At 39.5% G+C, this 16,657-nt stretch overlaps 9 protein-coding genes across 9 annotated transcripts; 8 read left to right on the forward strand and 1 right to left on the reverse strand.

The window, feature by feature from the left end:
- Positions 1-334: 334 nt before the first annotated feature.
- Positions 335-802, forward strand: LSM04_006547 (uncharacterized protein; the record flags this gene model as incomplete). The annotated part of the gene is made up of 2 exons (XM_067336085.1): positions 335-374; positions 477-802. The coding sequence occupies 2 exons, from the start codon at positions 335-337 to the stop codon at positions 800-802; spliced, it is 366 nt and encodes a 121-aa protein (XP_067192640.1).
- Positions 803-1,049: 247 nt separating this feature from the next.
- Positions 1,050-1,427, forward strand: LSM04_005773 (uncharacterized protein; the record flags this gene model as incomplete). The annotated part of the gene is made up of 1 exon (XM_067336086.1): positions 1,050-1,427. The coding sequence occupies one exon, from the start codon at positions 1,050-1,052 to the stop codon at positions 1,425-1,427; it is 378 nt and encodes a 125-aa protein (XP_067192591.1).
- Positions 1,428-2,131: 704 nt separating this feature from the next.
- On the reverse strand, positions 2,132-3,112 carry LSM04_006510 (uncharacterized protein; the record flags this gene model as incomplete). Its single annotated transcript, XM_067336087.1, has 2 exons — positions 2,132-2,588; positions 2,778-3,112. 2 exons carry the CDS (start codon positions 3,110-3,112, stop codon positions 2,132-2,134), a joined length of 792 nt encoding a protein of 263 aa, XP_067192637.1.
- Positions 3,113-4,177: 1,065 nt separating this feature from the next.
- On the forward strand, positions 4,178-5,578 carry LSM04_000131 (IPP transferase; the record flags this gene model as incomplete). The annotated part of the gene is made up of 1 exon (XM_067336090.1): positions 4,178-5,578. One exon carries the CDS (start codon positions 4,178-4,180, stop codon positions 5,576-5,578), a length of 1,401 nt encoding a protein of 466 aa, XP_067192274.1.
- Positions 5,579-5,855: 277 nt separating this feature from the next.
- Positions 5,856-6,923, forward strand: LSM04_009464 (Peptidase A22B; the record flags this gene model as incomplete). The annotated part of the gene is made up of 1 exon (XM_067336091.1): positions 5,856-6,923. The coding sequence occupies one exon, from the start codon at positions 5,856-5,858 to the stop codon at positions 6,921-6,923; it is 1,068 nt and encodes a 355-aa protein (XP_067192795.1).
- Positions 6,924-7,426: 503 nt separating this feature from the next.
- Positions 7,427-8,869, forward strand: LSM04_004278 (LETM1-like; the record flags this gene model as incomplete). Its single annotated transcript, XM_067336092.1, has 1 exon — positions 7,427-8,869. One exon carries the CDS (start codon positions 7,427-7,429, stop codon positions 8,867-8,869), a length of 1,443 nt encoding a protein of 480 aa, XP_067192518.1.
- A 1,332-nt stretch (positions 8,870-10,201) lies between these two features.
- LSM04_003407 (ABC-2 type transporter) lies at positions 10,202-12,274 on the forward strand (the record flags this gene model as incomplete). Its single annotated transcript, XM_067336093.1, has 1 exon — positions 10,202-12,274. One exon carries the CDS (start codon positions 10,202-10,204, stop codon positions 12,272-12,274), a length of 2,073 nt encoding a protein of 690 aa, XP_067192480.1.
- Positions 12,275-12,649: 375 nt separating this feature from the next.
- LSM04_001799 (uncharacterized protein) lies at positions 12,650-13,273 on the forward strand (the record flags this gene model as incomplete). Its single annotated transcript, XM_067336094.1, has 1 exon — positions 12,650-13,273. The coding sequence occupies one exon, from the start codon at positions 12,650-12,652 to the stop codon at positions 13,271-13,273; it is 624 nt and encodes a 207-aa protein (XP_067192388.1).
- Positions 13,274-13,575: 302 nt separating this feature from the next.
- On the forward strand, positions 13,576-15,825 carry LSM04_002402 (Sulfatase-modifying factor enzyme; the record flags this gene model as incomplete). The annotated part of the gene is made up of 1 exon (XM_067336095.1): positions 13,576-15,825. The coding sequence occupies one exon, from the start codon at positions 13,576-13,578 to the stop codon at positions 15,823-15,825; it is 2,250 nt and encodes a 749-aa protein (XP_067192419.1).
- Between the last annotated feature and the right edge of the window lie 832 nt (positions 15,826-16,657).

Consider the following 16,657-nt stretch of genomic DNA (forward strand, 5'->3'; position numbering starts at 1 on the left):
CGTTAAAATACCATCAGCGTGATAACTTAAATGCGGAGCTACGGTTTGACAAAATTTAAATAAAAATGCCGTTTTACCGTTATGGCGCAAAATGTGTGAATGGCTGCGTTTTGGCCTTTCATTTCGTTATTGGGCAGGCGGAGGGGGTCGTACTTTACATTTTTACACGCTTATAAAGCCGCACCCAGAAACCCGCGGTTGGGCAGCCTGTAAAGGTGGAAAGGGGCAATTTATTTCAAAATAAAACCCATACAATATTTTATTGTCCAGCAACGCGGGGTCTGATCATCCCTTTCGCAAGCTTAAAAAAAAAACCCGCCACACAAGCAATGATATGCGCGGGGCGCGGCCCCGAAAACAAAAAGGGGGTCTAGGTATTTTAAAAAGGCCTGTGTCCGAGGTGGTTTTGATTTAGCGTGGGGTCTGGGGGAAATTGGGATTGGCGTTCTTGGGGTGCGGGCCAAGTTGGGTCGAAGTTTTCGCGCGGGTTCTGCGTAGTATTGCGGTTGGCCTGCCTAAAAGCAAGCGCGGCTTTGGTCTTATACTGAAATACACCCCCGTTTGGGGAAAGGCGCGGGCTGGGGGCATCGACTTCGCCCCGAGCCCCTTGGCATTCGAGCAACATGCCGCTGCAGAAGCGCACTCAGGAAAAAAAAAGCGCCCGATCGCCCGCCATATTTCTACGCGCCCCGCTCTCCGCCGGCAGCGACTCTTGTGTTTTCTTTCTGGATTTCGCTTGGGTTTCTTGGGTCTATGGTCGCTTTCGTTTTTGCCAGTTGTTGCTCCAAAAGGGGTGCTTTAACATTTGGGAAACTTGGCTTTTTTTGGTAGCAGTCGGTTTTCGTTTTTTGTATCGGCGCCGGGGTGCGCCTCTCCTCCCAAAGGTGGTGCTGGGGCAAAGGGGCTCTGTTTTAGTTTTTTTTTTTTTTTTTTTTTTTTTTTTTCGAACAACGGCCAAGGGGGATCCCCAGAACGCTGCACCAAGTACGCCGTCGGTATTTGAATACGCGCGTGCGGAGGTGCAGTAAATCGCACAAATCTCCACCAATATGCTTCCCTACATTCGGAGCAGCGGCGCCTTGGGGACGACCCGCAGGAAGCGCAACACCCAAAATGCGCCGCAAAAGGAATCGTGGAATTTTAAAAACGTAGTTTGTTTCTGGCGTCAGGGATTGTGTTTAATATGGATTTTCGGGCCATGCAGGGTAAAGGAAAATTACGCTACCTTTAGTACTTTATTTCATGGTATTAGGGTTATTCGACAACAATTTTCATGGGAGACATTTTGTTTTTCTGTTTCCAATAAACAAGCCAAATGGAATAATATTAGAACGCATTTGGCTGCGATCAACCCGCCGGAAGAGGCGGAGGCAATCGGGTGCTGTGTGAGAAATTTAGGCATAGTTATTATGCGCGCCGGGCGATAAAAGAGCGGGGCGATATAGAATGTCTAAGTGTCTGGGGTTTTATCCTTAGCCAAGGTTCGGCGGGGAAAAAATTATAGAATTTGTTAAGCAAGGTTCGATTGATACGTATTTTGAGATTCCGAACAATTCGTTGGCATAATTGCAACTAACTGCCATTTTTTAAATTTTCCAACCTTGACCTCCTTTCCCCCAAAGCTAAAGCCCAAAGGGCGCACCAAAGATAGTATCGTTTAACGTATTTTTACAGTTATATACAGGTTTTCGCGTTGACTTCCGCTTAAGATGGAGAACCGCCATTCGTTTGAGGTGTGGGGTGTGGTTTGGAAAGGGTTGGGTTTGGGTTGGCTCCCTTTTCGGTGGGGCTATTGTTGCGCTTGGGCGCCGGTTTAAACAATAAGGTATTTCAGGTCCTCGGGAGACATGGCATTACATTCACCTGTATTTTCTCGAGAAAAGATGCGCTGCTGAAAGATAAAAGACCGCATGTATTCAAATATATGGGCTAATTTTTAAAATTTTCGGATTTACTTCTAGTGATATTTAATTTTTAACCTATATATATTCGCGTGGTAAATGCCATCTGGAAAAAAATATGGAATGACAAGTGTTTTAGCTTAAAATTTGTTTCAAGAAAAGAGATCTTTCACAGGGAACAAGAAACCCCTTGTTTTTGATGGCGGAAACCGCGGTTCCAAAACCATATCCTAAGGAGGCCATCCGGGAGTAAGGGCCACCTGAAACGGAGCAGCAGGTCGCCAAACTTTGGGCCAAGAAGAATGTCTTGAGGCTTCCGGTCTTGTTGTCCGCGACTCTTCCTGGGTTGTGCCGCGCTGAACTGCCAAACCTTGGTAATTCCGAGAGGGAAATATATAAAGGAAGAAACATGCCTCATGCTTATGGCGATGGTGCGGGCCCGGTTGCCTTAACCTGGGGGTTGGGTTTGTCCAGCGCTTGAAAACTTTTCTACAAATAGAATGGCCGGACCATTGGAAGTGGGTGGCGTTGTCCCCTTTCTCCTTGTGGTAGGTGGCGGGTTTTTTTTTTCTTCCAGACCGGTGGTTTTGGGTGTGGCGGTTCAATGCCCCTCTCGTCTTCGAAGGTTGTTGCGGAAAAATTGGGACTTTGGACCTATCATAAATCTCTGGCGCTTTCGCAATTCCCCTGAACGGGAGGTTGGCGGGGTGTCAACTTTCTATAGGCGCCAAACTTCTCGTGATCAACCCTGGTGTTTTTGCCGCGGGTTCTTTCGCTTGGCAAAAAATTCTTGTACTTCTTTCCTCCCCGGTTTTTGGTCCCACAAGGGTTCTTTATCCCACGAACAAAAAAAGGTGCAAAAGTTCCATAGCACACGAGATGCGGCCTACTGCGTTGGCAGGGGCTCCTGTAACGCAGAGCCTTTCGTCCGAAACCCCAAAATGGGATAGGGAAATGCCAATTGCAGCGTTATGCAAGCATATATCATGCCGCCAAAAATCAGAGCCGTATCGAGTATCAGATGCTGGAAATTTTGAGGGCTGATCCTTATGACATTCAGTAAAAGAGAAATTCAACTTTTCATATTGTCTCGCAGAGCTTGTTGCGACCATCTTAAAATTTTTTTGTTTTTGCAACTTGCGTGGGCGTAACGTGCGTTGAATTTGGTGGCGGCTAGGGATTAAAAATAGGACTTCTGGATCCAGTTTCATGTGGTACTTTATTAAATAAAATATCTTAAGAGTAAGAAACAGTTCTACTTTGTTTTAGTTTAATTGAATTTAAACTACTTTTTTCAAGGCGTTAGTGAATTCTAATTTTTGTTCTTATCTTCCAGTTGGCGTAAGATATGGTTTGTTTTCTCGCCCTTGCGGCGTGGGCGGGGTTTCTTTTCTTCCAAGGGAAAGGCTAATGCTGAAGAGAGTGCCTTTCTGCTTGCTGTAGGCCTTGCGGCGGTCAAAAAAGAAAAAAGAATCTTCCCGGACCCAGCCCTGGGCCTTTAAAATGTCACCGGCGCGCGCCCCCGGCCATTCACGCCCGCTTCGCCGACGAACCCCAAAGGCTTTGCTTTTTGGCCCTTTCTTCTTTGTTGGCGGGGCGCGTCTCCTTTTCCGCCTTCTTCGTGCCGGGGTGGGCGCGCGTGTTTGCTTCCTGCGTTGGGGCGGCTCGGGGCTTTGGTTGTTCCTTTGCGGGTGCTGGCCGTCGTCGGTTTTTTTTTTTTTAGGGTGGCGGGGTTTTTCTCGAGAGAGCGGGGTTGTCAGCGTTGAACCATCTGCATCTGGTGCGCGTGTTTGGTGACTTTTCCCCTACCCGCATTGCCAAGCAAAAACTGGATCCGCGTGACTGGGGTTCTTCTGCTTTCTAAAAGGGGATTTTTCGTTTTCCTTTGGTTGACTTTATGCTGGTAAGGGTTTGATTCCAGGAAAACGAAAAAAATGGATATCTTTTTTTTTTTTCTAGGCTCTCGTATTATTGTCTATCAATTGTTTTTTTTTATGGGTTTTATCTAATGTTCCCCATTTATTTTTCTATTTACTTTGTGTCACTATTTCTGTCTATCTATGGTCTCTATGTGTACGTGTGTTTTGGTGAACAATCGAGGTTTTCGTTGACCTAGGCGAAATGAATGCGATTTAAAGGTGACCTACCAAGTTTCCTTTCATTATGTGCTGTTTTTTTTTTTCCCTTTCGGAGATCTTTTTTTTCTTTTATTTGTTTCGTTTTTTTTCCTTATTTGATACCTTAAAAGAAAGTAATCCCTTTAGTTGCTTAAATAAATGGTTAATGAGGTGACAAGTTTTAAAAAACCTATTTTTTTCGTTTTAGGCGCTACTGGTAGCGGGAAGTCTCTTGCCGCAGTGGATATTGCAACAACACTTAAACGTTTCTGCGGCTATGAGCATGTGGTAATTGTTAACTGTGATGTAATGCAATTTTACGTGGATCTTCCTATTGCAACAAATAAAATATCTTTAAATGAAATGCAAGGTATTTCCCACTATTTTATGGGGTTCCTTTCTCCAACTGGGGTAAAGATTCGAGATCCTACTGTTCCTTACGAGGGATGCGATAAAAAAACCTCTGAAGTTTTAAATGACTCAAAAGAAGAGGGAATATATAATATTCACTCATATGTACATGACGTTGTGGGATTTATTAATGAATTTTTTCAGCACAATTCTTCTGCAGCTGTTATCGTTTGTGGTGGGACGTGTTATTACGTACAGGCACTAATGTTTGAGAATGTTTTGACTGAGGAAGATGCTGATGACTCTATGACGTTGGATTCAAATGCAAATTCTTCTATTTGTTTAGAAAATTTTGAGGGATATGAATTATGGAAAGAGCTTAACAAAATAGATCCATCTGTAGCTGTTCGGTACCACCCTAATGATAAAAGACGTATCGTTCGCCTTCTTGAAATTTATAAGAAAACGGGGCGATTACCATCTGAAATTTATGCTTTTCGTCCTAGTCCTTGTTTTCGGTTTTCTCCGATGAATTGTTTTGTTTTATGGCCGCGTGTAACCTTTGAAAAGTTAAAATTAATGCTAGATGAAAGGGTTGATAAAATGGTTGAAAAAGGCATTGTTAAGGAGTCTCTTGAATTTGCCCAACAACACATAAAAGGTGATCCTGATACTGGTTTGGCTAGGGCTATTGGTTTTAAAGAGTTTATTCCTGCATTTCAAGAGAAAGATGGTATGATTTGTATAAAAGGAGAAAAAGAATTAAAAGAATCGATTGAACAAATAAAAATTAATACGAAACGTTATGCTCGTCAACAGAATCAGTGGATAACAAATCGTTTTCTTGGACGTTTTCGAGAAGTTTTTATTTCCGCTCAGGGATTTGGGAATTTTGTTTCTCTAGATGTATCAGACACGGTTCTTGAATTCCATGAAACAGTTAAGAATGTGACTTTATTTTGGATTATGTCCAAGGGTGAAAGTATTGGAAACATAATATTTCCGTTAAAAGAACCTCGAGATAAAATGACAACGATTAAACAAGAATGGTGTGAGATGTGTGGGATGTTTGTTAGTGGAGGAGTTCAAATGGATGCCCATATATTGTCCAAACGACATCGTGGCGCTATTAAACACGCTGGGTTAGTAAAGGAACAGCTGGAAAAATATGGTCGCGTTATACCACGTAAGAAACCTCGCTTATCTTGAATACTATATCTTTAATTCTCCCCTCAGGAAAAGGAATTGATCGGTTTTTTATGAGGTGCGGTTACTATGTTTTTTTTTTAATCTGTTTTGTTAAAAAAATTTTTTTTGCTGTTTTTTCTCATTTGTCACCTGTTTTTTTTTGTTTGTATTTATTCTCTTTCTTTCTAATTTATCTAAACAAAACTGCTCTACTGGCGAAGTTTGGTTATACGCACGCAAAAAAAAAAAAAAAACAAAAGAATAGGAAATAAAGAGGAAAACTAGGTGAAGGAAGAATATGAATACTTTATCTGAGAAAGGCCAATTATATTTGGCTCTTTTTTTCCTTCTTTCAAATGCAGTATTGGTTGTTTATCTTGGATCGAGGCGGCTACTACAGCGAACCATTAAAATAAAGAATTCAGGTACCAAACCTGATGAAATGATGAGTACTTCGGATGCGATGGCTCTTCCTCTATTGGGATCAATGGTTCTCTTTACTATTTACTTACTTATGAAATTTATTCCATTAGAGTACTTTAATGCAATTGTGAGCTTGTACTTGAGTTTAATCGGTATCTTTTCATTGGGCTCGTTTATTGGAGGTTACATACGTCCAAATATTTTTACTGGTATTGCTTGTTGCGCAGTAGGTGGATACTACTATTGGACAAATAACTGGGTGGCAAACAATATATTGGCAATTTCAGTCGCTGTTTTAAGTATCGAAATGGTTCAAATCGGCACATTTGCAGCTTCTTTTGTAATGCTTCTAGGCCTGTTTTTTTACGATATATTCTGGGTGTTCGGATCTGATGTGATGCTCACTGTTGCAAGTGGTATCGACGGTCCAATAAAACTTGTTTTCCCTCGGACAGTGTTTGAAAACCAAGAGGCGAAGAGTCTTTTGGGACTGGGTGATTTAGTAATCCCAGGTTTTTTTATTGCTCAAGTACTTGTTTTCTCTACTGAATATGTAAAAAGAGGGAATTTTTACTTCTACGTATCTCTTATTGCTTATACGTTGAGTCTGGTGAATACTATGGGTGTCATGATTATATTCGAACACGGACAACCAGCTTTACTTTTTATTGTGCCTTGGTTGCTTATTACTTTTATGGTGGCAACGATGATAAGAGGTGACTTCAGAGCCGTATGGAAGTACAGTACTGGGGAACTTATTCAATCATCTTCTAATTCAAGAGAGGGGAAGAAAGATGACAATAATCAATCTTTGCATAATGCTCCTGAAGAACTTTCATTGACAGCTCTCGTATGGAACGCCATAGCTATTTTATTTGGTTTAAAACATGAAGAGGAAGAAAAAAAAGTTCAGGGGAAGACAGTTGAAAAAAAGAATAATTAGGGAAAAAAAAAAAACGGAAACGGCACGCTGGACTTTTGGGCCGCTCACATTTTTCGCGTTTTTGTTTTTTGAATTCTGGAGTTTGTTCCTAAGATGTTTCTCCGTCGCCAATGTCTATTTATATGGTTCCGGATATATATATTTTATTTTTGGTTATTCTATCCTTTTTGAAGTACTTCCTAAATCTAATATTACTCTTTTCGGAAAAAAAAAATATGTGCTTTTCTCTCTCTTCTTCTTTCTCTTTTTTTTTGTTAAACCATTCCTTATAATGATAATGATAATAATAACCTATAAGCTGAGGTAATTTTCTCTCTTATAATCAAAACACCTTTGCTGAAGCTTGGAGAAAAAGAAATAAGAATCACGGTTTGGTTAAAAATACTGGAAAACTTAAGTAGAAATATAGGGAAAAGAAAAAAAAAAAGAAGCACTGTACTTTGATTATCAAAAAATAAGAAAGCCACGGGCAAGGAAGAGAGGAAGGAGGGAATATATAGGGAATGCTTAGGGTATCCAGGGTTCATTTTTGTCATGTGACCCCTTCAAAAACAACTGGACAATCAAAAGCTGCATATTACGCCAATGCTGCATGGGAGGGAGTTCGCCACGTGTATCACGGATTTCAATTATTTTTTCTTAATACACGATTGGCTTGGAAATATTCTCGACAGCTTAAAGCAGGGGTTGCTCTTACTCGCCGTGAACGGCTTCTTCTTGAGAGCGCTACAAAGGATCTTCTTCGACTTGTCCCCTTTAGTTTCTTTATCGTTGTCCCGTTTGCAGAACTTCTGCTTCCTGTCGCATTAAAAATGTTTCCTGATCTTATTCCCTCAACATTTGAGACCGAAAGTCAAGGTCGTAATCGAGCGTTTTCTACAGCGGTAGGAACGTTGCGTGCAAGACGACGTGTAATGGAATATTTGTCAACTGTTGCGTTCGTTAGTTTCACCAAGGAGCAACAAGAGGTGGTACGCTCCTCTGCTATGGGCGAAGCTGTAAATGCCGCAGGAATAAGGTTGATAGCACCTCATTTTGGCCGTGATGGACCCTTTAATGTTTATAATACTCCTGATAATATTACAGTAGGATTGGCGAGGGTGGTTGGTGTATACAAAACTTACCACAGTTTTTTCCCAAATAAAATAATGGCTCCTTATATGCGCCGAAGGGTTATTCGTCACTACCATAATACTCGTGAAGATGATCGCTTATTAAGACTTGAAGGTCTTGATGATTTGACTGATGAAGAATTAATAAAGGCCAACCAGGTTCGAGGTATGCGATGGACTGAGGACCCTGAAGCTCTTCGTATTCAATTGGAATGGTGGATATCACTTGGACGTGATCCTGATGTGCCATATAATACATTATTCTGGGTTAAACCTACCAGATACAGTTTAAAGGAATCTATGAAGCGTTTACCTGTGGAGCAACGTCGTCAGTTACTAGGTATTCAATACCTCCCTGAAGGTATACGTGGAAACCTTGAGGCGCTCTGTGAGACCATTGGTACCGCTCCTGCTATGGTTGATGGCCCAGAAAGCGCAGATACTATAGTAAAGAAACTTGAGGATCTAAATGCCAACACAAAGAACAGTGACAAGGATATTGCAACTCAAGATGTTCAGATTTCTTTGGGTGCCTATCTTACAGAGGCAAATGTAAAGATGATGTTTGAACGTATTCGCAAGGGAAAAACAGCAAACGAGAGTGTTACTGTGGCAGATGCCATTGAATTTATCGGAAGCGAAACACATAATTCATCCCACGTAGTTTCCACTGTTTTTGACGCTTTTGATCTAGGTAGCGGAGCAAAACCCATTACAGAAGCTACACTTGTTTCAATTGGGGCTCGTTGTAGAGAAGCATCAAAGTCTTCTGCTAAGGAAGCACCTCAATTACCACCGGTTGAACCAAAGACAGATGGGGTTGAAGCGAAATAAAAGCCATTATTTTAAAAAAGAAAATAGTCTTTTTTATTCTTAGAGGGAGAGAAAATGGCGACACAAGATATGAACTGATGAAGAGCTTTGAACTGCCTTAAAGGAAATGAAGGTAAAAAAAAATTCTGCAAATGAAATTTGCAGTTTATGAGGGAAAGTAACTTCCACTAATGTTTTTCTTTCCTTTTCTTTCCTTTTCTTTCTTTTCTTTTTTACTACCATGCGCTGGTGGGTAGAGCGACTACTTTCTTTTCCTACAGCAGTTTTATTTGCATTACAAGAATATTTTTCTGCTGTTTGTATGTAGCTCATTCTTCATGTTTACACTTGCTACCTGATGATATGAAATGTGTTGATATTTTAAAAGGGGGATAAGGGCTCTTAACTCAGCGTTTTTCGCTGATATATATAGTGCATACTTATGTCTACCAAAAAGAAAGAATATAAACCACGGTGCGTACTCCACGTCGGCGAAGCCGACTCAGAAAATAAAAATAAAAGAATAAGGGGAAAAAAATAAAAGGGAAAGGAACATGGAATTTTCAACTGTATTTTTACTCTTTTGTAATTGAACGGCTTCTTTTTTCTTTTTTCTTTTTTCTTTTTTCTTGTAGAAGTATTACGAAAGTCATTAGTGTTTCTTTTTTAAAGAGGGATATTTCATCCCATTAGGCTTGTGAGAGGTACTTGAAGTGGAAGGGAAAAAAATCGTTTGGGATTTGACTCGGGTTTTCTGAGCGTTTTTACTTTGGTCACAGTCTTTTCATATTAGGGGAGATTATTAGTAAGAACCTAATCAATAGCGAGGTACGAAACAGATGACGAAATAAAATGAATTGATGGAGTTTCACATTTAGCTTTTCTTGCGAAGAAAAAAAATGGAAAAACAAATACAAACACTCAGAGCAACGACAATAACAGTGGTTTGGAGAAATACGTTACAAGCTCCGGGATATCAGAAACATTAAATTTCTTGAGTAATGGGAGTAGGTTATCGTTTTGAAAAGATGAGGTGAGGTGGTATTTGTATGTGTGGGAGTGTATTGGAATGGAATTATTGTTTTGTTCAAACAACTCGATTCCCCATAACTAAAGGTGTAATTGAGTTTCTAATTGTATTTGACGTTTATGCTGTGTTTTTCTTTTCTAAAATGATCTTTTGTTTTTTATGTGAAAAAAAAATCCAGAAAATGTTCTCAACCGTCACTTTTTTTTTGTTTTTAAGTCTATCAAACCCGTTTTCAATATTGAAAATATTGCCAATGAAGCCTTTTTTTTTAACCGATTCTTTTTTTTTTTTCTAGTGCTTCTCATAGCCTTGTATCCTCAAACATGTATGACCGATCGGTAGATGAGAAGACGCCATTGATTCCTGACGAGTTCAGTACTCGCCAGAGTAAGTCTGTATCACGACTTTCTTCAAGGGGTGTGAGTGGGAAATGGCAAGTGTACGACGCGGCGCACCAATTTCTCCGCTCCGCCTTTCACGTCGGTGGATTAACCATTTGTGTTGTTGAGGCGACTGTGATGACGCAGTCTCGACTGCGTCGGTGTTTTCCAAGACAGTTTCCACCTAAGAACTACTGCGATGCCGCCGTTGCCTTGATGCGGGAGGGTGGTGTACACGTTGTTGCGGATATTGATGGTGTAGCCGGGTTACATTTACTCCGTGCCATCAGTGGTAGTGCTGCATACACATCCGGATCTGTCCTCGCTAATGGTGTTCCTGTTGAGGCTGGTGTGTTTCGTAAGGCGGTGGGTGTTATTAGTGATGCAGGTACGCCTTTACCAAACTTAACAGTTGAAGAGAATATTAATTTTGTCGTTTCTATGAGGACAAGAATAACGGGTCAGCCACGAAATCTCTTGGTAAAGGCAGCTTGTGTTCTCACCGAGCTTGATCACCAAAAAACTACAAATTCTCTTTCACCTTCAGAGGAATTTCGACTTCGTCTTGCCATGGAAATAGTAAGAGATCCTCCAGTCATTGTGGCATACTACCCACTTGACAATCTTAGTCTTTCAGATGCTGCAGAGTGTAGTGCTATACTAAAGAGAGTATCAGCAATACTAGAAAAAACAGTCATTATTTCATCTAGGACACTTGCAACGTATTTATTTGAAATAACAGATACCGTATTGCTCTTTGGTCTAAATGGACGTGTACTTTACTCTGGTGAAGCTGCCATGATGGCCTCGTATTTTAATAGCCTTCATGTTTCTATTACTCCATTTTTTTGCGGTTATGAAAATTTACGGGATGATATTAGTATCAGATCTGAAAGATTTTCACCTTGTAGCCTATCGCCTTATTTTACTGCCTCAGGAGGAGATCATAAAAACAGGGAAGAAGAACCGAGTAGTATCTCTATGCGTTCTTCTTATGCACGAGAAACAAGAAATGAAACAACTGAAAATATAAATTTTTCTGGAGATGATGCTCTTGATCTTGCTATGTTATGGGCTGAAAGTGAAGTTGATACTTATTTTTACGCTCGTAAATACTATGAATCATCTCTGCGTAGGCAAATACTTCAGTCAATAGCAGGTTACTCTTTCCCACCACAAGATCATTATGGTGTAACTCCTTTTACAGGTACTGCAGCTCCTCAATACTCAATATTAAAGCCTTTTCTTCTTTGGTGGTATGACACTTTACAAACACGAAGAGAACCTGAAGGTGTAATTTATTTTTGCTTCTTATTAATTGGGTTGCTTTTAGTAACTCTTTTGATGCATTATCAATCTGATGATCAAGGAGGTATGTACAATATCAGGGGTATTCAGTTTGTTCTCTTTCTATTGACTATAACGGCAAATATCGTAGTTATGGACGATATAGATCGTCAGTTAAGACTTTTTTTTTATCAACGCAACAGTGGACTTTATAAAACGTATTGTTTTATGTTTGTTTTCGTTTTACGTACTATATTTTTGCGAGTGATATGTTTGGCATTGTTCGTTCCAGTTGTGCTATTTGTAGTGAAAGTAAAAGCACCATTTCTCCTTCTTGTTGGTGCCCTAAGCATTACTCACGCCTTTCTTCTTGTGGCTGTACATGTAATTATACCTTACGAACATTTAGCTGCTAATATGCACCGATTGTATGTGACCTATTGTATTATTTTCTCTGGATTCTTACTTAATCTGAAGTCAATGCCTCAATTTGTCGGAATGATAAGTATCTTGAGATGGGTTTACGGGGCTGCCTTAGCGCAAAGTTTGGAAAACATGCCATTTAGTTGCGATGGTGCGGGTAACACTTCGTATTGTTACAGTGGTAATGCTTACTTGGAACTTGAGGGATTTCAGAATGAGTCTACAAAAAATTCCCTAGTAGTGTTGGGTACAATGTGTGGTATTTTGATATTACTTGTGGGAATTGCTTTCTCTTGTCGAGGCTAAAGTGTATTTTACTTATACGTCAAACCGATTCTCTGTCTGTATTCAATAACGTTTATTATTATTATTATTATTATTATTATTATTATTATTATTATTATTATTATTATTATTATTATTATTATTATTGTGGGAACTTCTGACCTACTAAGGAATGTCTGAGGACAGATTATATCTGCAAAAGAAGAAAAAACCAAAAACCATAAGGAATGAGTGAAAAATATTACGAGTCTATACTTTTTTCCTTTTCATCATTATTATTTAATTATCCGTTTTTTATTTTATTTTATTTTTCTTGTTATTTTCTTCTTGATAATGTTGTGTGGATGTTTAAAGACTAAGTAAACTGAAGGATCACGTCGTCTTGATCGTATGTTTATGAAAGGAAATTCAACAGAGACTCTGGAAGAAGAAGAGGATATTACAGAGATTGGTGCTGCATACTGTACGAGTGCTGTAGATAGAATAGAAAACTCATCTGTTTCCAGTCAAAAACGAGTACGATCTCCACATATGAGCTCATTCTCAGGGGAAGTTCGTTACAGCAGTAACGATGATACTAATGATGTTGACATTGTAGAGCACAGTAACCGACTATTAGAACTCTTACGCGTACGACGACGAGAATGGAATGTTAGAGTTGGCGTTTCAACAGAATCATCGAGTAAATATTACATAAATGAGTTAAGTTTAAAAGAAAGTAATACACAGGTTTTAAAGGCTTCATCACCTCCCTTAGTTCAATTACCTGCCACAGAAAGATATTTAAAAAGGGTTAGCGTACACCGAGGTGGATGTGGTTCAATCAGAGAAGAGGAAGAAGAAGAACCATCTTATTTTTCATCACCACATCCAGAAGTTCATAATGTTGCCACACAAACACAAATAACTTCTATTGAAGCCAATAATCAGATAGTAGATACTACTACTATAACACCGGCTGATTTATTGATGCTTCGATTATGTGAGTTGGATGCTTTGCTTCATATATTTTTTTCTTGAGATGCTTTCACAAATACCAGTAATAGATTTTTTTGAGACTATAACTGTCTATGAAAAAATTTGCTTCAGAAGAAAATTTCTGTCGTTTGAACCATATTTATTATCAATTTTTCTTTTTTTATTATTCCTTCTATGTTACGATCAGTTACAGTTGCAAGATGAAACTTTACTGTTTTCTTTCCATTTTTTTTGTATATAAGGCATCAAGAGATAATAACTCTCGTAAGCAGAAACGTATAAGGACATAATTATTTTATACGTACTTCTATATATACAGCAACAAAGAAAAATAAGAAATAAAAATGGCTACACTTGCTCTAAGGCATTTCTCCAGTGATGAATCCACTAAGCTGTTCCACCTTGTCGCATCAGAAGGATATTTTGGTCAACGTTCACCTACTTTGAATACAGGGGATCCTACTAAAAAGATGAAAGAAATTCGCAACTATGTGCATAACACTATGAGCCTCTATGAAAAAGTTTTTGAATGTCTGGCCACAGAGGAAGCCTTTTTCGTTAAACCTATTCACAAGCTTCGTCACCCATTGATTTTTTATTATGGACATACTGCCTGTTTTTATATAAACAAACTATGCGCGGCTGGACTTTCAAAACGAATAGATCCAAGATTGGAAGAAATGTTTGCTGTGGGTGTGGATGAAATGAGTTGGGACGATCTGAACGAAGAACATTACGACTGGCCTTCTGTGGACCAAGTAACAGAGTATCGTCGGGCTGTACGTAAACATCTTGATGAGATGTTAACAGGCGGAAAGTATAAGTTACAATTACCTTTAACTTTTGCAAACAGTACGGCTAATTCGGATAACTCATTCTGGTGGGTAATGTTAATGGGTGCTGAACACGAACGTATTCACATTGAAACTGCATCTGTTCACGTTCGTGAACTTCCAATGAAGTACGTCAAACCCTCCACGGCTCTTTTCTGGAAGCGTTGTGAAGAAGTTAACCCCAGTGCCCCGATAAATGAATTAATTGAAGTTCCTGGAGATAAGGTAAATGTGGGACGTCGACCAGATTCTGAACTATATGGATGGGATTGTGATTACTCAGATGGTAATTACGTTATTGATGTTCCTTCCTTTAAAGCAAGCAAATATTTGGTTTCTAACGCGGAATTCTTTGCTTTTATGAAAGCTGATGGATATAACACGCAACGTTATTGGGATGAGGAAGGTTGGAAATGGGTACAATGGAAAAAACCACTACATCCTTGGTTTTGGGTACGTGATGAATCCCGTTCCGATGGTTATGCCCTTCGATTACAAACAGAATTAATTAACTTACCTTGGAATTGGCCTTGTGAGTTAAATAATCTTGAGGCTCATGCTTTCTGCAAATTCAAAGGTGAACAAACAGGAAAAAATATTCGTATGTTAACTGAAGCAGAGTGGTTACTTCTTTGGGATCGATATGTGGGAAAAGATCAGCCGACATGGGATGTTGCACCAGGAAACCTTAATCTTGAATACTATAAGAGTTCTTGTCCTGTAAACAAATTTCCTCATGGACCATTCTTTGATATTGTGGGTAACGTTTGGCAACATTGTGAAACACGTGTTTATCCTTATCCTGGATACTATGTTCACCCTTTTTATGATGATTTTTCTATGCCAACTTTTGACGGTCGTCATGCATGCATGAAGGGAGGAGCTTGGGTAAGCACTGGGAATGAAGCCACTCGTGATGCCCGTTTTGCATTTAGACGTCACTTTTTTCAATATATTGGTTTACGCTACGTAGAGGGAGAACCAGTAAATAAAATGCTACACTGCCAAAGTGTTCTGGGTCTTGATCCAGAAGTGGATGCCCTTACAGACGCAAACTTCCGTGAGTCATTCAGAGATATTCCTAATGGTTGTGTAAAGATTGCCGAGTTTGTTATGGAACAATTTAAGACTTACGCCCAGACCAAACCAACACGTGCACTTGACTTTGCTTGTGGAGCTGGTCGGATTTCTTATGAATTGACTAAATTATTTGATGATGTTGTTGGATCTGATTTTACAGCCAGACGACTTATGCCTGCGTACGCTATAAGGGAACGAGGTAGGTGTACCTACAGTGTATTTGACCCCACTAAACAAGAACGTGTGGCATGTGAAATTCAGTCTTCCAACTACTCTTGGGACAACACACGTGAGAAGGCCCGTTTCTTTCAAGCTGATCCCACTAACCTTCACGCTCACATGAAGGAATTTTCTCTGATTCTCTGCTGGAATACGTTGGAAAAAAGTTACAATCCTAATGCCATCCCATCACAAATGTTGGGACGGCTAAACACGGGAGGTCTTCTTGTTATTGGCAGTCGCTCCTCGTTGAGTAATCTCAACACGTCAGAAGGGAATCCACAAGATGGAGATTCTTCACAGTATGAGGGACTTACAGAAGAGGAAGTGTTCCGTTTGTTGGGCGGGGAAGTGACTGTGGGACGTGTTGGGGAGCCAGTGGAAGTGAAAGTGGTATTTATGGAGTCGGATGGTGTTGCAAAATTGAAGAGGGTGCAACTAGTAACGTACAGAAAGAAATGATCAAACATCTTCCTACTTTTTTTTTATATGGAGGAAGAAGCGCTTTCTTTTTTTTTTTAAATTCAACAAGCTACAAAGCGTGAGTATTTATTTCTGGAGTCTTTTTTTCTTTATATCTCAGGTTTTTTTTTTGGGAATTCGATGAATGGGGGATGCGCCATATTGTATACAGTGTTGGGAATTTCAAAAGTGCAAAAAACAACAACAACAACAAACTCACAATGACAACCTTTCTACAAAAAGGCCAGAAGCATCACAAGTAAATTTACTATTGGCGTCTATGTTTTCCTTTCATAAGTCCTGCTCTCAAGGAACAAGACAGAAAGAAAACAACAACGAGAGAAGGATGAAGAAAAAAAACCTTTTTTTATGACAATTGTTTTTCCCTCCTTTTAGTAACCACGATCCCTCCATATATAACAAGAAAAGAGGAAAAGTGAGTAATGAGGTTCAAAGGTCAGAACTATTGTGAGATGTTAAAGTCAACCTAGTTTCATTCCTGTCAATTTGTTTTTTTTTGTTTCTGTACAGGGAATTATGACTGCAAAGAGCAAAGAAAAACCCTACTATCATGATTTTTTTTTGTGCTTTATGTCAAGCGAATGGTTCCATTTTGTTATGTTTATTTGCCCACTTAATGCGGTTTTCTCTTCTCATGCTCATTCTTATTTGGGACATCAAAAATGTTTGACGCGTTGCAGTAAGCGGATGTAAGGACACCTGTCCTACCGCTTTTATTCTTTTTTCTTGTGGTGAGGAAAGCATAGCTTCTGTATATATCTCTACATTTGCCTGTGGATGGGTGGGTTTTTTTTTCTTTTTGCCGCCCTGA

Source organism: Trypanosoma melophagium (genome assembly GCF_022059095.1).
Source record: "Trypanosoma melophagium isolate St. Kilda chromosome Unknown ctg2segment0, whole genome shotgun sequence".
Taxonomy (NCBI): Eukaryota; Euglenozoa; class Kinetoplastea; order Trypanosomatida; family Trypanosomatidae; genus Trypanosoma; species Trypanosoma melophagium.